This window comes from Lithobates pipiens, unplaced genomic scaffold (genome assembly GCF_037356315.1).
Source record: "Lithobates pipiens isolate NorthernLeopardFrog02 unplaced genomic scaffold, aLitPip1_a1.2 Scaffold_1, whole genome shotgun sequence".
Taxonomy (NCBI): domain Eukaryota; kingdom Metazoa; phylum Chordata; class Amphibia; order Anura; family Ranidae; genus Lithobates; species Lithobates pipiens.
This window is the reverse complement of record NW_027507685.1, coordinates 216,699,339-216,723,406: the sequence shown is the minus strand read 5'-3', so window position 1 is coordinate 216,723,406 and position 24,068 is coordinate 216,699,339. Positions and strand designations below refer to the sequence as shown.

Here is a 24,068-nt window from a genome sequence, read left to right as displayed (position 1 = left end):
GCCGTACTTTCGAAATGAACGGACTTTCCCGCACACGGAGAAAAGTCCGTTCATTTTGAGCGTGGCTCCAGGTAGCCGGGACTAGCGAAAGAAGCGTCGCTGACCCCGTCACCTGGTATGGACTTAAAAGGGAAGCCCTATGCCGAAAAAAGGGCGTGGGGGTCCCCCCAGGTCCATATCAGACCCTTATCCAAGCACGCTACCCGGCTGGTCAGGAAAGGGGGTGGGGACGAGCGAGCGGGGGGGGGGGGGTCTTCTCACCAGACTCCTTCGCTATCTTCTGCTCTTTTGCTAGCTCTTTTACTAGCGAAGGAGCCCAGCTTTCTGCTTCGCTGCCATCCGGGACTGTGACATGGTGGGCGGGGACATCACCCGGCGATGTCTCTATATAAGTCGCCGCACGCGGCAAAGACAGCGGCAACAGTAGCGATAGAAGACCGGGCCACCGCTTGTACAAGAGCTAGAAGAAGGCACGGAGGCCTGGCAAGAAGACCCCCGAAGAGGTGGACAAGACCCCCAAAGTCGGAAGAAGACCCCCGGACGGCGGCAAAGAAGAAAGCCGGGCTCCTCCACTAGCAAAAGAGCAGAAGATAGCGGAGGAGTCCGGCGAGAAGACCCCCCAAGACGGAAGAAGACCCCCGGAGCTGTGCAATAAACTATTTTTAACCCTTGTGTGTTGTGTTTTATTTACATTTTTTTCACAGGTGAATGGGTAGGGGTACATTGTACCCCATACTCATTCACATAGGGTGGGGGGGCGGTTTTCGGGGGCCCCCTTATTAAAGGGGGCTCCCGGTTTCCGATAAGCCCCCCGTCCACTGATCCCGACGACCAACGCCCAGGGTTGTCGGGAAGAGGCCCTTGTCCTCATCAACATGGGGACAAGGGCCCCCCCTTCCCCAAAGCACCCCCCATGTGCTCGCTCGTTCCCACCCCCTTTCCTGACCTGCTGGGTAGCGTGCTCAGATAAGGGTCTGATATGGACCTGGGGGGACCCCCATGCTCTTTTTTCGGCGTAGGGATTCCCCTTTAAGTCCATACCAGGTGACGGGGCCAGCGTCGCTTCCTTCGCTAGTCCCGGACTTGAATGAATGGACTTTCCTCCGTGTGTGTGGGCAAGTCTGTTCATTTCAAAAGTACGGCGGAAAGTCCCGTGTGTGGGCAGGTCCGCTCGTTCGGACAGTCCGGTGGACTTTACGGGGGTTTGTTCGCCAGACTAAGTCCGCCGGATAGTCTGATCGTGTGTGTGCGGCATTACAAACACTGAAGCCTACAACCTGAGACTCGGACCTGGCTTCTATCACCAGATTAGATTACTTGACTGGCTCTAAGAAGGGATGCATACCATCCAACGTCTTGAGAACATGTTGGGAGGTATGCATCCCTCCTTAGAGTGAGTTCATTACCAACAGGGAGCATTCATGCACGAGGTGTTGGGGATGGTATCCAGATGGAAAACACAGTTCTGGTTGCTAAGGGTTACGGAGCACATTATTTTTACTATATTGATTTTATGTGGATTTTTTATTGTATGCTGATCAGTGGTGGCTGGTGCTCAAAAAAAATTTTTTTTGGGGGGGGGGGGGCACAAACAAACTGAAAAATTCTGAAAAAAATGCCATCAATTGCAGCCTCACTGTACCATCAATTGCAGCCACTGTGCCCATCAATCTCAGCCACTGTACCCATCAAACGCAGCCACTGTGCCCATCAAACGCAGCCACTGTGCCCATCAATTTCCATCACTGTGCCATCAAACGCAGCCACTGTGCCATCAATTGCCGCCACTGTGCCATCAAACGCAGACATTGTGCCCATTAAATGCAGCCACTGTGCCATATCAAATGCTCCCACTGTGTTATCAAATGCTGCCACTGTGCCCCATCAAATGCAGCCACTGTGCCCATCATATGCAGCCTCACTGTGCCCCATCAAATGCAGCCTCACTGTGCCCCATCATATGCAGCCTTATTGTGCTCCATCAAATGCAGCCTCGCTGTGCCCCATCATATGTGGCCTTACTGTGTCCATCAAATGCAGCCTTACTGTGCCCCATCATATGCAGCCTCACTGCCCCATCAAATGCAGCTTCACTGTGCCTCATTAAATGCAGCCTCAATGTGCCCCATCAAATGCAGCCCTGAGCCTCACTTACCTTACAGGCAGCTGCGCTAGGGCTGTGTATTCCACAGAGCTGCCGATTTCACTTTCAGTTTCATTGTTCCACAGGGCAACCAGAAGTAACCACTTAACTTGAGCAATTTTGAACAATTTTGAAAAAATTGAACATTTTTTTTTGTGACTGCTGGGTGGGGGGAGGAGGCGTTCTCTATGGAAGAGCTGTCACTGATACTGATTGATCCTTCAAAGGACTTTAATTTCTTTTATTTTCCCGATTGCACTTAATATTGTACTTTCATTATTATATTATCACTGTTAATGCTGAGATGACTGCTTCATTTTTATATTTGGCATATTCTAAGTCCATACCAAGTGACGGGGCCAGCGACGCCTCCTTCACTGGCCCCGGCTACCTGGAGACGCGCTCAAAATGAGCGGACTTTCCTCCACGTGTGTGGGCGAGTCCGTTCATTTCAAAAGTACGGCGGATAGTCCAGCGGACTTAGTACGCCGTAATCCGCTGAAAAAGTGCCGTGTGGGGGCAAGTAGCTCGTTCGGAAAGTCCGGCGGAAAGTCCGCCAGACTAAGTCTGCCGGATAGTCTGCTACGTGTGTACGCGGCATTAGTATGTCAGCCCCGCAGACCACATTAAGATACCGTTTCTGTTGGAATTGAAAACCAGCAAGCCACTAAACTGTGCTAACCACTAAACCACTTTCCGTGCATATTCATGGCATGAATCATCATATTGCTTTCTCGTGCTAGCAACATTTTTAACAAAGATCATTTGTACAGAATTTCATACAGCACAAGATGATTACAAGTGATGCTTGAACTGGTTGCATCCTTTGTCAGGATCACACAGAGTATAAACTGCCTATCTCCTGGCAATTGACCACACAGCATGGACACCTTCTAAAACATCATGTACAATGACTGAATGATAGACATGACTTACGTGAGTGGCTGCCAGCTTAGCAATGTGCCATTTTTAGGCGAGCCTTTGAATATCTGGCTATCACTTGACTTCAGGTCTGAGGCCACTGTGGGCAAGGCCAGCTCGGTAGTTGTAGTCGGCAATATTGTTGTGAAAAACTGAAATTGTGATTGAAATATAGGAGGTTCTGCAGAACTCGGATCTCCTGAACTGTCCTTTACATCCTGGGATTCAGTCATTATTTTCATAGATGTTGGGGTAAAGCTGGTGACTTTTTCCACCATTGATGATCTTGTAGATAATGCATAATTCCGCCTCTCACAATAAGATCCCTCAAAGCCAATCTTACAGACGCATTTCTGTGGTTTCTTACATACACCTCTATTTTTACATTTTGGGGTGCAAACGGCTGTAATATGGGGAAAACAAGGGAAAATCGTATCAAATCAACACTTTTAGGATCTCACTGAGACAATATTTATTGATTCAAAAACATCTTACCTCGTGTACACGTCCCAGTCTTTAGGGCTACAGTCCAACCTGGGCAGCACTTGTCACCACAGCGGTTGGTACTTAAAAATAAATAATGAATAAATAAATATAAGAAAATATTGAAAAGCATAATAAAAGCCTAAAGTGCCTGTAAAACCAGGATTTAAATGCTATATAAGCTTTTACATGTGCAGCCAGGTGCTAGGCTATAGTAATATGGAGAAGGAGACATTGGGGAGTCATTTACCGTTAACTGCAACTGGTACATTGTTTTAAACATGCTTAAATGGTAATCTATGCTGCTTTCAAATTCCACCTTTACCTACAACTGCTTCATTGTTTTAAACATTCTTAATTGGTAATCTATGCTGCTTTCAAATTATTTACCTGTTTGTTTTTGTTTTCTTATTGTCCATACCTAAATTATGAGTTGGTTTTATCTTTATAGCCATGGTCCCCTGCTCTCTTGCTGTATCTTGTAGTCTGTCTTTGGTGTGAGAAGTTCGTTCTGTCAGCTATGTGTTCCTCCTATGCAATCTTTCTCTCCTTCACCCCTCTTATCCACCCTACAGCTTATATATATCACCCTCACTCCTGTCTTCACCGTATTACTGCATTCATCAGCTCCTGTTAATTTTGAACCCACATACCAATAGAACCTCCAGGACACTGAGAAGTGTCCCCCCACATAAGTCACACTCCGATATCACCTCTCTCACCCTTCTGCTTCTCTTAATGTCTGGAGATATTTCTCCAAATCCTTGACTGCCATAATTTACCTTTGGCCAACATACCTAGCACCGCTGTCCTCTGCTAGAAGGCGCAATCTACACAATCTAACTTCTATTCCTCTTTTGCCTAGAACCAGCCTTCCCTTTTCCTGTGCTCTTTGGAATGCCCGCTCGGTTTGCAACAAACTTACCATTGTCCATGACCTATTTATCACAAAATCATTCAACCTACTTGCAATTACGGAGACATGGCTTCAAGAATCTGACTTTCCTTCTTGTGCTGCCCTGTCCCATGGTGGCCTCCTGTGGACTCACTCTCCCAGGCCTCGTGGACGAAAAGGAGGTGGTGTTAGAATCCTCCTATCCCCTCAAAGCACTTTTCAGTTTCTTCATCCACCCCCCTCTCTGTCCCTCTCCTCATTTGAAGCTCTCTGTATTTGTCTATTTTCTGCAGTTTCGTTGAGAATTTCTGTGATCTATAGGCCTCCTGGACCAGTATCAAGCTTCCTTGACTTCCATGCCTGGCTACCTTACTTTCTTCTGAAATCCCAACAATCATTCTTGGTGACTTCAACATCCCTGTTAATCTTAACACCCCTGCTACTTCTAAATTTCTGAACCCTACCTTCTCTTTTGACCTTAAAGAATGGGCAAACGCTTCTACTCACTCTGTTGGCAACTGCCTTGACCTCATATTCTCCTACCTATGCACTCCACACAACACCTCCAACATTCCTTTTCTTCTCTCTGATCACCACCTTATTAGGTTCACTCTCTCCTTGTCTTCCTCCTCTTTGCCTTCCAACTACCAAACAATTACCCATAGAAAACTTTGCCATCTTAACCCTTCTCTTCTTTTTTCTGCTACAGATTGTCTCTATGCCAAAATCTCATCCTTGTCCTGCCCCAACCTGGCCACTTTTATCTACAACAGTTCACTGTCATCCACCCTGGAAACCTTGGGCCCCTTTACTATGTACAGAATCAGGTCCCGACCGCTACAACCCTGCCAGACAGACATTACCAAAAGCCTCAAAAAACAGAACCGTGCTCTTGAGCGTCTGTGGCGTAAGACAAATTCACAGCAAAATTCAAGCCAATATAAAAAATGCCATTCCTCTCTCCACGCTGCCAAACAGACTTACTTCATCACTCTCATTAACACCCTCTCACGCCGTCCCCATCAACTGTTTTCTACCTTAAATGCTCTACTTCGTCCACCATTACCTCCACCTACTAACTTACTCAATGCCCAGAAGATTGCTAATCACTTCAAAAATAAGATTGAGACAATTCGTCTCGAGATCTCCTCCACTCTATAGATATCTCCCTCACTTTACACTCTTTGTCCTCCTGTACAATCAAAACTCTTGTTTAACCCAAGTACTACAGAGGAAGTCAATAAACTTTTTTCCAACACCAACCTAACCTCCTGCCCACTGGACCTCATTCCTTATCAAATAGTACAGTCACCCTCTGACTCTATCCTACACTCTTTAACTCATATCTTCAACCTCTTCCTCTCTACTGGCATCTTCCCCAACATGCACTAGTCACTCCCATACCAAAAAAGGCTTCACTGGATGCCACCAATCTTAAAAAACGAAGACTCAGCTCCTTACTCCCTTTTGCCTCCAAACTCCTTGAACGTTTAGTCTACAACCGACTGAGTGACCATCTCATTGAGAACAACCTTCTTGATTACCTTCAGCCTGGATTTCACCCACAGCACTCCACAGAAATTGTTCTCCTAAAACTCACAAACGATTTACTAACAGCTAAAACCAAAGGTCATTATTCCATACTCTTACTCTTGGACCTCTCCACTGCCTTTGATACATTTGATCACCCCCTCCTCCTCAAAAAAACTAAATTTGCTTGATATTCATGACTGTGCTCTCCATTGGTTCGAATCCTACCTATCTTACCGCACCTTCAGTGTCACTTACAACACTACTTCCTCCTCTCCAACACCTCTTACCATTGGGGTCCCCCAAGGTTCTGTCCTTGGACCTCTACTATTCTCGATCTACACATCCTCCCTGGGTCAGTTGATAGCCTCCCATGGCTTCCACTACCATTTATATGCAGATCTATCCCTTTACTCCTCAGCTCACCCCATCAGTCTCCTCACACATCACTGATTTGCTAACAGACATATCAGCCTAGATGTCACACAACTTCCTCAAACTGAATCTAAAACTGAGCTCATAATATTTCCTCCCCCATGTGCCCCTTCCCCTGACTTCTCTGTCAAGATCAATGGCACAACTATCAGTCCGTCCCCACATGCCAGGGTGCTAGGGGTAACCCTAGACTCTGAACTGTCCTTTCAGGCCCACATCCAATCCCTGTCCAAATCATGCTGCCTTAGCCTCCGCAACATCTCTAGAATACACCCCTTTTTAACCAATGACATCACCAAGCTTCTAATTCACTCCCTGGTCATCTCTCGCCTCGACTACTGCAACTCACTCCTTTACATACACTACCTTTACATACACTACCTCCCCTTCAGTCCATAATGAATGCTGCTGCAAGACTCATCCACCTTAACAACCGTTCAGTGTCCTCCACCCGTCTCTGCCAACCCCACTGGCCTCCATGAATAAAATTCAAAGTACTAACAATAATTTACAAAGCCATCCACAACTCTGCCCCCAGTTATATTACTAACCTAGTCTCAAAATACCAACCAAACCACTCTCTTCGATTCTCTCAAGACCTCCTGCTCTCTAGCTCCCTTGTCACCTCCTCCCATGCTCACCTACAGGATTTCTCCAGAGCATCTCCCATCCTTTGGAACTACCTACCCCAATCTGTCTGACTGTCCCCTAATCTATCCATCTTTAGATGATCCCTGAAAACCCTTCTCTTTAAAGAAGCTTATCCTGCTTCTAACTAATACACTGTTTTACTTTCTCCATCAGCTCATCCCTCACAGGTATTAACTTTTGTATCAATTGACCCCCCTCCTAGATTGTAAGCTCTAGCAAGCAGGGCCCTCTGATTCCCCTTGTACCAAATTGTAATGTAACTGTAATGTCTGCCTTAATTTTGTTAAGCGCTGCGCAAATGGTTGGCGCTATATAAATTCTGTATAATAATAATACTAAAACTGGGGAGTACAAAATTTGGTGCTGTTCTGCGCAGAAACCATTCAGCTTCCAGGTTTTATTGCCAACGCCTAATTGAACAAGCTGAAGTTAGAAGCTGATTGGTTTCTATGCAGAACTGCACCAGATTTTGCACCCTCCAGGTTTTTTTTTTTTTACAAACAAGATGTTTATTGGGTTGAGGGAAAACAAAAAAAAAAAAAAACTACAGGCACAAAGTACATAATACATACAGTACGTAAATAAAACGGAGTTACATCAAAAAATAAATCATCATTCCGAGTGGGAACAGCTGGTAGCATGAGCCAAACTAATGAAGAGGGTGCAATGTAATAACAAATAACACAGTCCAGTGGATAGGGGGTAAAGCAAAGCACTGAAACAGAGCAGCGCAGGGGGTACAGAGCAACAGTACGGACAGTCTTGGGGGAGATATGGTAAGGGGGGAGACCAAGGCGGCCGGATCCTCCAGAGGACAACTATATTGGGGATCAAGGATCGACCTCTATGTCATTACAAGTGGCTGCGTTACGTAACCATATATCCCATATCTTCCCATACTTAGCAGGGCAGCCCCTATGTGCATATATTTCCTTCTTATAAGGAAGGACACCATTGACGGTAGCTATCCATTCCTGCACACTCGGGGGTGTCCCTCTCATCCATTTCCTTGCCACCAACAACCTGGCAAGAAATAATACCTCCTGTAGGAAAGTGATATGGGGCTTGTCAAAGTCTGGATCTGGGAATATCCCCAGTAAGCACTGTTTGGGGCACATGGTCAAGGGGGATCCCATCTCATCATGTATAAATTTAACAATATGAGACCAGTAATCATGTATTACCGGGCAAGTCCACAGCATGTGGAAGAAGGTACCGGGCGAGCCATTGCATCTGGGACAACTAGGGTCTTGTAACGGAGTAAACCGAGCCAGGCGGGATGGGGTGATGTAGGCCCTATGAACAATGTACATTTGGGTCAGGCGGTCAGCACCCTCCAGGTTTAGAAAATCTCTACCATTGCCTTTTATCCTGCTCTACCTCTACTGAGATACTGCCAGCAGGGGGACAGCTAAAGCCAAGTAAGCCCATAGACTTCAATGCAGAGTGCTGATAATCCTAGGAGTTGTAGTATGTGAAGGCAACCATATAATGGCTTCATTATAATGGTTACACTCAGTGGTGGCCCGTACAATCCATATGTCTGGCCCCTAATCTACATGCAGGACGCCGGACACATTGAATAACATTATTTTTTTTAGAAGCACGATTAGAGCCAGAGGCCTAATTGGCTTCAAAAAGGGTGGTCTCAGTTGTGTGACATTAGCTAATTAATATTCGCTAATGTCTTCCTGTTTCTCCTCCAATCATGAATGAGTCCCGATTCCCGGGAGTCCTAAGACCCGTTTGGCCACGAGTCCTAACTCCTGATTGGCCAGGAGGAGAAGCGACCGCCGGGACTTGGGAGGACACGCAGGGGGAGAAGCCACCACCTGGATTGGGTACGTGCAGGGGCTGGTGGGGGGCCTGGTGAGCTTTTGGCGATCGAGCGAGCGAGCGCCGAGGGGGGAACGGCAATTGATCGAGCGATCGCTAGGGTGGGTTATGTTATGTGATTGGCTGGCTGGGGGAGGGGGTTTCTGGCTGGGGAGGGTGGCTGCCTGGCATGGAAGCCCCCCAAGGAGATTGAGCACCAGCCACCATTGGTTACACTACAAACCCCAATGTGCAGTAGGAGTAGTGGAGAGAGGATTTTTAGTAAACTGTCTGGGAAAGCTTTTTCTCTTAGCACAGAGGAAGTCAGAGGGAGAGCACCTCTGTCTGGATATTCACCTGCCAGCTGGAGACCATTCCAGCCGAGCCTGAGACTGGGAGTGAGGAAACCCCCGGGGGTAGCGTAGCACTGCACACATCGCAGCACCTGCACTGCTGCAGCAAGGAGACTGGTGCAGTCACCCTCTGCTTAACATTGCTGATCACTGGAGGCTTTCAGGGAGAGACTAGGGGGGCCCCCTTTCAATAGTGAGAGGTTACAGCTGTATCCCAGAAACTGGTGAAAGGGTTATTCGCCCATTGCTGATACTGCTAGCAGGGGTTTAGCCAATACTTTCTGTCTCATACCCAGAACACAATAGATTATATCTGAGCAGTACTCAGCCATTCATAGAAAGCGCTGTATATACAAAGCTTCCCCGGATTGGCTGAGTCAGAGAGGCGGGCTGATAATGTCACAACCTCTGACTCATCTATGAATGGCAGAGCGCCCCTCAGATAGACTCTTGTACAAGTACAGGTGATGGAAAAGGTGAAAATCCCCCGAAGAGGAGGTGATGTATTTCGCCTTCTCTGCAAAGGAGAGGTCTTTTGGATCTTCAAATTACAGAGTAGGATACCGAGGGGTTTAAACCATGAGTGGGGTGTCACATATTATGAAGTCTGACTTTTTGTTCCGGAACCAGTTCCCCCTCTGGGCAGTGCTCTTTTCTTGAAACAGTTTATTTTTGTTTTTGTTCCTGTTTTGGTTTCTTATGAAGTACATTTTTTTGCTTCTAAAATCAGTTCCCCCCTCTGGGTAGTGCCCTTTCATATAATAAGTTTTTGTTAGTTTTTTTGGTATCCTGTTGCAGTCTATATACTTATAAACTAGTCATTAGGGTTGTGTACATCACTATTTGTGATTTTTTTTTTTTATCAATAGTGACATGTATTGACAGATACAAGCATTATGTGCATACGGTACACAGTGTAACATAGGTGATTGTTATAACATTTTTTGATTATGGTACCATTATATAGGAAATTAATATTGAGGATTTTTTGAAAAATCTTTGAATGTTTCATTAGTGGTGTTCTATAAAGTGTTTTTTCTCTTATCTGTTGGGATGAGAATTTTTTCTACAATTTTTTTCTATACAAAGGAGGACTCTGTTTAAAATTTCTTTCCTTTATTTTATTATATGTGTACTGGTTTCATTGTAGGTTGTAGTTATTTGTGGTATTTGTGTTTTTTGTCAGTTTTGTTGCAGAAACCTCAGATACAAGGGTTAATTGGCATAATCAGTCATTGGTTAATTTCAGCTGAATATATGCTATATAAGGGTTATACTTATAAGTGTTTGTCAGATTATGACTAAGCGAATTTCAATTGGTGAAACGCATTAATCTCTGCCAGGTCTGCATTGATGTCATGATGTCTACAATGTTGTCTGATGATTTTTATCTTCAATAAAGTCTTCACTTTTGCTTCAAACCTGTGAGTGCGGTCAAACCTTTTCCTGTTCCTATCTAGATTGTGGACTGGACCTTGAGGTTGAAGTGTGGGATTGCTCCATCCTGGAGCGGCTTGGCTTTGCTTTCTACCTTCCTGTCTCACACCCAGAATACAGTGCAGTATTCTGTATGTAGCCTCAGTTGCATAAAGTTTATACAGCAAATCCAGAAGCCTCACAGTGCAGCCTCATCAGTGCTGACTATCAGTGCAGCCTCATCAGTGCCTCCTATCAGTGCAACCTCATAAGTGTCCATCAGTGCTGCCTATCAGTGCTCATCAGTCCCGCCTATCAGTGCAGCCTCATCAGTGCTCCCTATCAGTACCTCCTATCAGTGCAGCCTCATCAGTGCCACCTCACCAGTGCCCATCAGTGGTGCCTATCAGTGCAGCCTCATCAGTGCCCCCTATCAGTGCACCTCATCATTGCCACCTATCAGTGCACCTCATCATTGCCACCTATCAGTGCCACCTCATCAGTGCCTCCTATAAGTGAAGCCTCATCAGTTCCCATCAGTGCCCCCTCATCAGTGCAGACTCATCAGTGCCAATCAGTGCTTCCTATCATCACAAACACATACTGACATTACACACACACACAGAAACCATGACACCCAAACAATAGAAATTACTTTCTCGAGACAGGGGTACTTAGGAATTTTTTTTAAACCTGCAGGGGTACTTCACTGTAAAAGGTTGAGAAACACTGCTCTATATCACGTGTATTTTATACCTAAACTGCACCTATACCCAACCTATACCGTATTATACTAAACCTTTATGGCATCTGAACCACATCTACCTTGCACTTATGGCAGGACTATACCATACCTATACTATACCTCTACTGCATGCAGGATAACTGGGACTGTTATTAAGTGCAAAAATGCTCTTATCCCTTGTACACACAGTCGGAGAATCCGTCGGAATGTGTCCTATCGGACCGTGTCGTCGGATAATCCGACTGTGTGTGGTATGCATCGGACTGATTCCGTCGGAATATCCGTCGGACCCAATTTTCCAACATGTTGGAAATATTTCCCGACCAACTGGGCCGGTCGGACATACTCCGATCATGTGTAGCGAATTTTGATCGGACCAAGTGCCACGCATGCTCAGATCAAATTCCTACATCAAAGCTATTGGCTACTAGCCTGAATGTAGTCCCATCGTAACGAAATTACGTCATCACGTTCTAAAAGATCAGATTTTTTGACAACTTAGTCGGACCGTGTGTATGCAACAGTTTCGGACAAGATCCGACGGACAAATTCCAACGGACAAAATCAGACGGATTTGGTTGTCGAAATCTCTGACCGTGTGTACAGGGGCTAAAAGGGCCTCAACCATAGCCTGCAGAAGAACATCTCAAAGAATTACACCTCTTGTAATAATTATTCTGTCCCCCTTTGTTCCCCTTCCCCCTCAGCAGAAGCAGGTGCAATGCAGTGCTCTTGCAGACTGTCAGTGTAAGCTGTCTGCTTGTACCTCATATGAGCAGGCAGTTACACACTGACAGGAAGCATCAATGAACAACCTAGAGAGCTCAACAGCACCATGGTGCTTCATTGAGAGCTACAAGCCGACAGCCAAGAGAGTTGTCAGTACTTGTAGTTCTCACATTAACAGAACTCTGTGACGTGACTGAGTGTGTGGAGCCCTGCAGGGCAGCATTTTTCTTAAATTGTGACAGCGAGTGTGGGTAGAAGGTCCCCAACAGGAGGCAGTGCTGTCGCATTCTTTGGAGAGGCGCGGAAGTGCATTGGAGGGCAGACACTGCACACGGTAGCAGCATGGTGTGTGATTGAGTGTGGGGAGCTGTGGACAGTAAAACCCCCTGTTCCCCACTGAGACCGAGAGGGGCAGTGTGAGACCCAGGTCCGTGAGCAGAGGCGGTGGTAGCGTGGAATTTAAGCAATGGGTGGGGGTGACTGGGGGCAGTGACACCCCACTGAGACTGACAGTAGAGGCGGGCATGCGGTAAATCAACAGGACCGGAGACCGGTCAAGCAGAGGGTGACTGGACGCTCCAGTCTCCCTGCTGCAGTAGTGCAGGCGCTGTGATGTGTGCAGTGCTACGCTACCCCCAGGTGTCCTCACTTCCAGTCTCAGGCTCGGATCTCTGTTGGAATGGTAACCAGCCGGCAGGTGACAGGCTGTCCATGAGAGGCGGCGGGTGTGTGTGACAGGCAGTCAGTGAAGCAGCGGGAGCTCAGAGGTAGGCTGACCAGGGGAGAATAAAGGTGCTGGGCGGAAGGAACCGTGCATTTGTCTAAGGCTCGTAATTTCCTAAATGTATGCAGGACAGTTTCATGGGCCAGATAGTAAATGCACCAACAAGAAACAAAGTGTTACTAGACCTACTGATTACTAACCATACAGACCTGATCACGGATGTGGAAATACGGGGCAATTTATTAAACAGCAATCACCGGTCAATTCGTTTCAGCATAAATCACAGAAATATGAAACACAGGGGTAATACAAAGACTGAATTTCAGAAAAGTCAACTTCCCTAAACTGCGCTCCCTGCTAGAAGATATTACATGGGATAAAATCCTAGGAACAAAGAACAAAGTGGAGAAATGGGAGTGCTTTAAGAGCATATTAATTAAAGGTATTGGCCGGTGCATCCCAATGGGAAATACATTTAAAAGAGCTAATAATAGTCCAGGGTGACTTAACTCCAACGTAAAAATGCATATAAAAGCAAAGGAGAAGGCCTTTAAACAATACAAGGCTGAGGGGTCATCATCAGCATTCCAACTTTACAAAGAATGTAATAAGAAATGTAAGGGTGCAATCAGGGCGGCTAAGATGGAACAGGAAAGGCACATAGTGGAGGAGAGTAAAAAAAAAAAAAACAGGAAATTCTTTAAGTATATAAATAGTAAGAAAAGGAGGTCGGCACATATTGGCCCCACAAAGAATGATGACGGCAAACTGGTTACAAAAAAAGGAGAGATGGCAAAGATTTTGAATGTATTCTTCTCCTGAGTGTTCACGGAAACAGGGGGATTCAGTAACCAAGGCTGCAATGTTTATACTCATGACACGTCACAGGAAGCACCCTAATGGCTAACAGAGGATATAATTAGAAATAGACTTGAAAAACTTAAAATAAGTCACTGGGACCAGATGGCTTACTCCTGAGGGACGTTAAGGAACTCAGTCAAGTGATTGCCACACCATTGTTCCTAATTTTTATGAACAGTCTACTGACTGGAATGGTACTAGCTGATTGGAGAAAAGCCAATGTAGCACCAATATTTTAAAAATGGCCCAGATATATCCCTGGGAACTACAGACCAGTTAGCCTAACATCAATAGTTTGCAAGCTCTTGGAGGGGATGAAAAGGGACTATATACAAGATTTTAGTAATAAAAACAGTATTATTAGCAGTAATCAGCATGCATTCATAAAGAATCGTTCTTGCCAAACCAACATATTAACCTTATATGAGGAGGTGAGCGGCCATCTAGATAAAGGAAGGCCTGTAGATGTGGTGTATCTGTATTTTGCAAAGGCATTCGATACAGTTCCCCATAAACGTTTACTGTACAAACTAAAGTCTGTCGGCATGGACCAAAGGGTGAGTACATGGATTGAAAACTGGCTACAGGGAGTGAGTCCAGAGGGTGGTGATAAATGGGGAGTAATCGGAATGGTCAGGTGTAGAAAGCGGGGTCCCCAAGCTTTCTGTCCTCGGACTATTTTATTTATTTTATTCATAAACAATCTGGATGATGGGATAAACAGCTCAATCTCAGTATTTGCAAACAATGCTAAGCAGGGCAATAACTTCCATGTGGGATGTGGAAACCTTGCAAGAAGATATAAACAAATTAATGGGGTGGGCAACTACATGGCAAACGAGGTTTACTGTAGAAAAATGTAAAATAATGCATCTGGCTGCCAAAAATATGAATGCAATCTACTCGCTGTGGGGAGAACCTCGGGTGGAATCTAGGATGGAAAAGGACCTGGGGGTCTTAGTAGATGACAGGCTCAGCAATGGCATGCGATGGCAGGCTGCTGCAAGCAAAGACAACTAAATATTGAAATGCATTAAAAAGGGCATTTACTCCAGAGATAAAATGATAATTCTCCCACTCTACAAGACTCTGGTCCGGCCGCACCTGGAGTATGCCATTCAGTTCTGGGCACCCATCCTCAGAAGGGATGTGCTGGAGCTGGAGAGGGTCCAGAGAAGGGTAACAAAGCTAATAAAGGGACTGGAGGATCTCAGCTACGGGTAAAGACTGAAACCACTGAATATATTCTCTCTGGAGAAGAGATGCTTGAGAGGGGATATGATTTTAATGTACAAATACCGTACTGGTGACCCCACAATAGGGATAAAACTCTTCCCTGCAAGGGCAGAGTCTGTATGTCATTATCCTTTTGAGCTAAATATACATTTTCTCCATGTAATTCATGTGTTTGGGTTGTTTTGTACATATAACTATTGAGCAGTTTATGTGTATTTTTTGTAGTTTTCAGTTTATTTATTTTTTCTGTGTGTGTTTGATGAGATATGTGTGTCTGTTTGTCAGTTAGTAGGTGTTCTGCTATGATGGCGTGTATACAGAAAGTTGGTTTGTATATATTTATACAAGTACTTCAGTCTTTGTAGAACATCTGTAAAAGCTATTGGGAGGGATATATGCAGTAATGTCTCTGGAAATAAGTGTTGGGGCTGCCCCCAGCATCTGTAATCAGAATGTCATTGTTCAAGTGCTGCCGTGAAGATGAATTGAAGCAGAGGCCTATTCTGCAAGAAATGTGGTCAGTTTAGAAAATTTCACAAGCAGTGATAAGCTGGCTGTAGACAGAGAAATTTTCAGCTGATTCCTGATAAACCAGATTAAATTAGAACCATGGGTGGTCCTGTTGACACTCTAGCACCCTACATCCTTCAGTCTGGAAATCAAAGGAGTTGGGTGCAAAACTAGCGGACGAACGGAGGTTGAATCCAATTGGATGAAGCCACTGTTCAGGTAGTCTGGTAGCTTTTTTTTTCCAATATTTTTTATCAACAAGTACAATAACAACATCTTAGTAGGAAGTAATGGTACAGGTAACACATGAGTTATGAGTTGGTTACATCATCAATGACCTTGTATTTATGTGAGGTTTTATGTATCCTTTTGCTTATTTTAGGTTTATATAATAAAGGTCAGTCCTAAACCGAAAAAATGTAACAAAGAGAAATAAACAGGAGAAACCTCCCCTAAGTGGTGCACAGGAGTGCTCCAACAAGTAGCATGGGGAACTGTGGGGGGAAACCCCAACTTCCAATGTCGCCTCCACTATGTGTAACCGACTTGTTTTACCTCAAAGTGGACCCAGGGGCCTCTATTGGTCCATGGGCCCTCAGAGGCAAATTCCAATCAAAGGAAAAGAGAGAGCGGAAAGGAAAGATAGAAAGAAGAGTAGAGGATAGTGGAGGGGGATGCACTCTGGCCCTGGATAAAAGTACTACCGAGCCACTCCATCTCATTATGTAAAGGGGAGATAGTTAATCCAAGGGTCCCATATTTTGTCGAACACAGCTATCTTATCATTTAAAATTGCTGGGAGGCATTTGTTCAACATTATCCATGACAGTTTAGATTTTAGTAAATGAAAAGGGATCATTGGGGATTTCCAAGATTTGGCTATCGCTATTCTTTCTGCAACAAATATGAAAGCGATGAGTCTCTTCATGTGTTCGAGGTCCCCTCCACTGGGCATCCCAGTAGTGCCTGCAGGGGTGACTTAGTGAGATTCACTTGAGTCAGTGAATATATGAAATTGTATGTGCGTATCCAGAACCTTCGCACTTTTGGACATGTCCACCATGTATGGAATATGGTGCCGTCTGTAGTACATCCCCTGAAGCACTGTGGGGAGGCCCCCAGGACAAAGGTTGCTACCCGTGCTGGGACCATATACCACCTCATCAGGACTTTATAGTTTGCCTCTATCAATGAGGTATTGATATATGATCTGGACGCACATTGTGTCATTTTGGTCCATTCCTCAACTTCAAAGTTGATTTCTACATCTTGCTCCAATTTTTGCATATAAAACAGTTTTTGAAAAGTCGAGGTTAAAATACTATAAATCTGCCATATGTGACCAGTGTGTTTGTCGAGGGTCCTGCAAAAATTTTCCATTGAGATGGATGTGGTTAGATCAGAAGTGCGATTTAATGTTGCTAGGAAATGAGCTATCTGAGTATAGCGATATAGTTTTGGATTTGGGAGATGGTACTTTTCCTGGAGGACCTGTTTTGACAGAGCACCTCTATGGTTGCAGAAGTCCGCTATTCCTAGTAGACTTTTGTTATAGTCTGGTATCTTTATGCGCCAGTTTGTCAAAATACAATAGCCAACAGTGCAGATTTCTCCATCCATGCAAAAAACAAACATACATACTCACTCTCTTACTACAGCATCCATGAGACCAAAAGCTGAGCGATCACCTGACCTTGTACTGAATACTGCATGGGTATTGAATTAAAATTCAAGAAAAATTCTCTTCCAGCCAAGGTTCAAAGTTTTATGTTTGCATTTTGAATCAGATACTAGTATATAGGTAGTTATGTTATGTCTACCAAAAAAATAAGCGACATAAAATGTCTATAGCATTTCAATAATATATATTGTCAATTTTTAGTGAGCCCCCCTCCATAACGTGTCCCCATCAGAGTGCTCCCATAATTCAGGTGTCCGTCCCTATTAAGGCCCATACACACGATCAGACTTTTTGACAACAAACATGCAAATTAGCTGTTTTGGAGCAACATCCGACTGTGTACGCTCCATCCGACAAACTTTTTCTGTTTTCATCTGACTTTTGTTGGCTGTGCGAACGGACAAACTTTCTGGCAACAAAAGTCCGATGGAGCAAAGTCTGATCGTGTGTACAGAAAACCATAGGACTTTTCTACAAAGTACAAACAGGCATGCTCATAACCAATGCAAAAGATCAGACAACAATGCAGAAGTTGACCAAAGGTGGCGGTAAAGAGCAGAAAAACCACATGATTTGGTGAAAGTTGGCTGAAAAAGTCCTGCCGTGTGTATGCAATACAAATTCAGGGTCGATGCCCTTTGTGCAAAAATCCAAGGGAAAGTTTGTACAAAGTCCTATCATGTGTATGAGGCTTTAGAGTGCCCTCCTGCATTGAGTGTCCCCATTAGAATGCCACTTACATCAGGTGTCCCAATTAGAGTACCCGTTTACATCAGGTGTCCCCATCAGAGTACCCCTTTACATCAGGTGCCCCCATCAGAATGCCCCTTTACAGCACGTGTCTCCATCAGAGTGTCCCTGTATAAAAGGTGTCTCCATCAGAGTGCCCTCTTACTTCAGGTATCTCCATCAAAGTGCCTTCTTACTGTACATCGATTGTCTCCATTAGAATGTCCCTGTATATCAAGTGTCCCCATTAGAGTGCCCCCTTAAATCAGGTGATCCCTATCAGAAAGCCTCTCATACATCAGGTGTCCCTACCAGAGTGCTTCCTTTCATAAGATATCCCCACCAGAGTGCCCTCTTACATCAGGTGTCTCCATCAGAATGCCCCCTTACATCAGGTATCTCCATCAAAGAACTATCTTACATCAGGTCTCCCCATTAGAGCCCATCCTTACATCACGTGTCCCCATCAGAGTTCTTTCATGTATCAGATGTCCCATCAAAGTGCTGAGAGGAAGGAGGGAACCAGAGCTAGGGACTGGCTGGCTGGCAGTCCAGATAGAGCTGTCACTCAGTCATGGACTGCAGTCCACCATTTAGTGATGCCTGAAATAATGCAAGGAGTCTATCAAGTGCTCAATGTATATAGACATTCGGGTCATCTTCTAGTGCAGCCACTTCTGGGCATTAATGTGTGAGTTGCATTACTATTCGTCCTTTTAAATCAGTCTTTTACCCTGGAAGAACCCTTGAATTAATTTTCAGGTCTCGAGGAACACCTGCTAAAACCAATTCATCAGGTGTCATTGGGAAAAACTCCTGTTACACTGGTAGACATAGCGAAGAATTTCCTTTATAGGTAAGTAAAATGATCATTGATGTCATGCCACTGGCTCTGCCAAGTGATGTTGGCCTCAAAACTAAGCAGGAACCATCAAATGGGAGGTCAATCAGCCACAACTCAAGAAACGAACCCCTAGCCATCTCTGGAGGAATCCTAGGTTATCATGGAACCCTGGCTGTGAATGAAACAGACCGTTCAAGCATGGATATAATTATAAAGGATGTTAGGGACAAATTAGTGATGAAGCAAACCAATAACATACATATTAGCACATAGTCTAGAAGGTCACATTAGGACAGGAAGCATTTTAAAATGTACCGACTGTTCTGACACGTCTTTTCTTCCTCCAGCACTTAACAAAACAATACATAAAGTAAGCAGGATATATGTAATAAAACAATAACTCAGGAGACTGGTTAAAGCAAACCTGTAGCCATTCTAAAACGAGAACACTGGCAACCTAAGTAATCAGCACACACTTTTACTTAAAACATTTAGTATTTCTGTTACTTGTCGAGCAGACTACGCTCCTTTGCACAAGTTGTATGAAACATGGCAGTCCAGGGTTGTAGCATGACAATGCAGCAGGGTAGTTGCAGAAGACTTGGAAGCTAGTGAAGATCATTGGTGCACTGATAAAAAAAGTGGGAAAATAGGGGGCACGAGGGACATTGGGACTTTGTATGAAATACACCACTCGGGTAGGCTAAGCCCTTGTACACACGGTCAGAGAATCCATCGGAATGTGTCCTATCGGACCGTGTCGTTGGATAATCCGACTGTGTGTGGTATGCATCGGACTGATTCTGTCGGAATATCCGTCGGACCCAATTTTCCAATATGTTGGAAATATTTCCCGACCAACTGGGCCGATCGGACATACTCCGATCATGTGTAGAGAATTTTGATCGGACCAAGTGCCACGCATGCTCAGATCAAATTCCTACATCAAATCTATTGGCTACTAGCCTGAATGTAGTCCCATCGTAACGAAATTACGTCCTCACGTTGTGAAAGATCGGATTTTTCGCCAATTTTGTCCGGCCGTGTGTATGCAACAGTTTTGGACAAGATCCGACGGACAAAATCCGACAGGCAAAATCCGTCGGATTTGGTTGTGGAAATCTCCGACCGTGTGTACAGGGGCTAAGACATTAAATATAGTATATACAATGTTCAGTGGTGACAATAATGGGCATACGTAGAGCAGTATTTGAAAAGTATTTAATTAAATCAATAAGTATGATACAAAATAGGTAGAACATGATTAATACAATATATTGATAAGTAATTAATTAAATCAATAAGTATGATACAAGGTGAGTAAAACATGATTAATACAATGTCTCATAATAAAATTTATAGCATAATAAACAGTGTATCACATGATAAAATAGATGTCAGCAGTACACCCAAAATAGACACAAACATGATGAACATATTGTAATATAGAATAAATCAATTTCTTTCATACAAAGTCCCAATGTCCCTCATGTCCCCTATTTTCCCCCTTTTTTTAACATATTAGGGATGGAGACCTACGTACTGGATGTTCAAGGTCTCACACAAAGTCCCAACATTTTTCTCTTTCTTAACTTAATGAATCAGGGATGGAAATACACACTCATTTATTACGAGCCAACTTATTTTTTTAGCAATACTGGGATAGCTATTTTTTTTTTTTTCATTGATATCTGATCCGCACTTGGGGGTTGTCCTTTGTTTACTTCCGGGAGCTGCGATGCGCACCGTGTCATTACCCCACTCCCCCATTCTTATACTTGCGGGACTGGGGGCGTGTACCCTCTGCGCTTCAACGCCACGCCCCACACGCCCCACACACCCGCATGGCTGACGCCATTGTGGTGCCGCGTACGGGCGTGCTATACGGACCATCTGCGTGCTAAACGGAGGGAGGTTGAGGTGCCTACAAATAGGCGGATGTCCTGCCTATGTGTGGTCGCCCCCTCTCTCCGAGCATGGTACTGCGTGGCATTGGTGTTGACTATCGATGGCTGGCAGGCTAGCTTCTTTTCCATCATGCATCCAGGGATTCCCTATCTGTTTCATGGCGGCACTTTCACTTCACTATGTCTACTTTTAGTATAGGTAAATTTACCATTGTCTTTTTTGGGGATTGTATTGTTCCCTTGCATTTCACTTTTAGTCTTTTTTACACTAGGAGGTTGTCCACAGTGCACCTTATCACATACCTAGTTTCTTTTTTTCTCTTCTCTTCTATTCCCCCTTCCTTTAGTCTTTACCATATTACCCATATGCTTACCATATACATATCATTATTTGTTACAGTATACCCCTATGGTTTACATTGAATATCACAGCTTTGGAAGGGGGATATCGTTTGTGCACCCCTCTCATTTTTGTTCCTTGGATGGCCTTATCCTGCTGCCGCTTTCCTCACTACCTCAGCTCCCGGGTGGATAGTGGTTCATCCCCCGATGCATCTTATCAGAACTATTTTTACCATTTATCTGTTTCTATCATTACACCATATACCTACAGGTAAGAGTGTTAAGATCATAGGTGTTTTTCCCTCTCTTCCTGTACTAATTAATTAATTATTAATTATTTATATACAATTCATTATAGATATTCCCAATCAGCTGCTCCTGATGAGTGGATACAAATCCACGAAACGCGTCGATCTTTCATATTTGTTGCCATATCACAGTATCCATATCCATACCATGGGTTTTATTAAAGGGTTGAGACATTGATTTATTCTTTATTACAATATGTTCATCATGTTTGTGTCTATTTTGGGTGTACTGCTGACATCTATTTTATCATGTGATACACTGTTTATTATGCTATAAATTTTACTATGAGACATTGTATTAATCATGTTTTACTTACCTTGTATCACACTTATTGATTTAATTAAATACTTATCAAATACTGCTCTATGCCCATTATTGTCACCACTGAACATTGTATATACTATATTTAATGTCTTCGCCTACCCGAGTGGTGCATTTCATACAAAGTCCCAATGTCCCCTATATTCTCCCTTTTTTTTAACATATTAGGGATGGAGACCTACGTACTGGATGTTCAAGGTCTCACACAAAGTCCCAACATTTTTCTCTTCTTAACTCATTGGTGCACTGATATCTACTAGCGTGCTTTTCAGCTTCCACTGGCAGCCCACAGGTATGGTACATGCATAGTTACATTAGCCAATGCTGGACTAATGGAATTATGTAAAAAATGTCATACCTGGAATTCAGCAGACCTGAACTGTGAAGAACTGTCCAAAAAAAAAGCCTGGCAAAAGGCATGGGCTGGTCACCGGTACTGCCTATGGTTTCCCAGCAGCTGTTCTCTTCTTTACATAGGAAAGTCAGTGGGAAGAATACATTGGTAGTCAGTGTGAATAATGGCCCCTACATTGGTGGTAAGTGGGAAAAATGCTCCTTACATTGGAGGGGGGAGGAATACCTGCATTTTATTTTTAAGTGCCCTTATACTTTCTATTGCCCTTATACATTTGAAGAGGGGTTTGAGGGGTTGGAAAGTGCTGAATGTTGTATTTGATGGAGTTCTAGACAATCGGAGTGGTACATGAGGCTATGCTAAGCGATATGAAAAAAGTGATAAGAAAGGAAGAAAAGGAGATGTCAGTGTATATGAACAGAAGGTAGGCTTGGGGAGGTTTCTGGAGACTGTCAATGGTCTGGAGGTAAATAAAACCAGTTAATTGGGGCATAACTCAAATCTCTAATAGAAAAAAGAATGCAGCCCTGAAGATTGAGGCTTGAATTGGACACTTCACTGCTTTCTGATCTAGGTTTGGTCAGTTCTAAATCACTTGGAGTGAGATAAATGTACTTTATAACATTTATGTCAAAAAGAGTCATCGGCTGACACATCCTAACTCTGACACATCACACTTCTATGGCCCATGCTTTATCACTGCTGAGGACATCATGTCACAAAAGGGACCACCAAACTACAAAGTTCACTATTCTAAGTCACACAGGAGACAACTTTTACCTCTTCTTATCCTACTTACAATCCATTCATCATCTCACACCCTTCTGCTGCTTCACCTCCAGATGTCTTTCTGCTCTTTGGCTCCCATTCTCCACAACAATTCATATGACGATGGCAATCCCTTGCCTGTGTCACCCTTTACTGTTGAAAGTTTTACTGATAGGGACCATCTAAATACCAGGTTAGCATTTCCTATGCTTCGCTAGAAATTGGTTCTAGTAATTTGACAAAAATACCATTCACTAATTAGTAACACATACCCAACTGTGCATTATACAGGGTACATACCATAGAGAAAATACATGTGCATGTACTCAGTGTGCTTGTTTGTCAGTGTGCCAGTTTGTGGGACCAGTCACTACAAGTGTCTGTTTTCCAGATTATATGGTGAGAGCCAAGCTATAGTAATTAGTATTTACAGTATTTCAATGTCATGAAGTCATTGCAAAACATTTACTGTTAGGCTGAAATCAAAAGGGGGCGATTTTACATACTCTGATTTTTTTTGTTAACCACTTTAGTACCAGGCACTTTCCCCCCCTTCCTGCCTTGGCCAATTTTAAGCTTTCAGTGCTGTCGCATTTTGAATGAAAATTGCACAGTCATGAAACACTGTAACCATATGACATTTTTAGCATTTTTTTGCGACAAATAGAGCTTTATTTTGGTGGTATTGTTTTTTTTATTTTTTTGATAAACAAACGAAAAAAAAAAAGGTTTGTCAGTTTCTGTTAATAAATTTAGCAAATAAGTAATTTTTCTTCTTCACTGATGAGGCTGCACTCATGGGCACTGATGAGGCGGCACTGATAAGCTGCGCTGATGAACACTGATGAAGCCACACTGATGGGCACTGATAGGCAGCACAGATGGGAATTGATAGGCTGCACTGATGGGCACTAATAAGCTGCACTGATTATCAGGGCACTGATGATCAGTGCCCTCATTATCAGTGTAAACTGTGTGCTGACAGATTTGTCGGGATAGGTGCTCCTTTCCTCACACAGACAGCGTGTGAGGAAAGGAATGCCATTAACAAGTCTGTTTACATGTGATCAGCTGTCGTTGGACACAGCCGATCATATGATAAAGAGCCAGTGTGATTGGCCCTTTACTGCAATCTGTGATCAGCTGTATCCTAAGGACACAGCGGTCACAGAGTGCACCCGATGCGCACCCCAGTGCAGGGGGAGTGGTTCTGGGAGGATCCCATAGACGCCTTCCCAGAACAAGAGAGCTGTGCTGTAGCCGTCTTTCGGCTATGGCGCGGTATTGAAGTGGTTAATATGGCCGAAAACTAAAAGCTTAGGCTCACTTTAAAGAATTATGGTAGTCTTATTCTTTGTCATCTTG

At 44.0% G+C, this 24,068-nt stretch overlaps 1 protein-coding gene across 1 annotated transcript in view; it reads right to left on the bottom strand.

Moving 5' to 3' along the window:
• LTBP4 (latent transforming growth factor beta binding protein 4) overlaps nucleotides 1-24,068 on the bottom strand; it is a 343,681-nt gene that overhangs the window by 292,802 nt on the left and 26,811 nt on the right. Inside the window, exons 2-3 of the mRNA XM_077482606.1 lie at nucleotides 3,560-3,630; nucleotides 3,080-3,467 (exon numbers count right to left, since the gene is read on the bottom strand). Coding sequence (XP_077338732.1) covers nucleotides 3,080-3,342 — 263 coding nt within the window. The 5' untranslated portion in view covers nucleotides 3,343-3,467; nucleotides 3,560-3,630. The remainder of the gene's footprint in view (nucleotides 1-3,079; nucleotides 3,468-3,559; nucleotides 3,631-24,068) is intronic.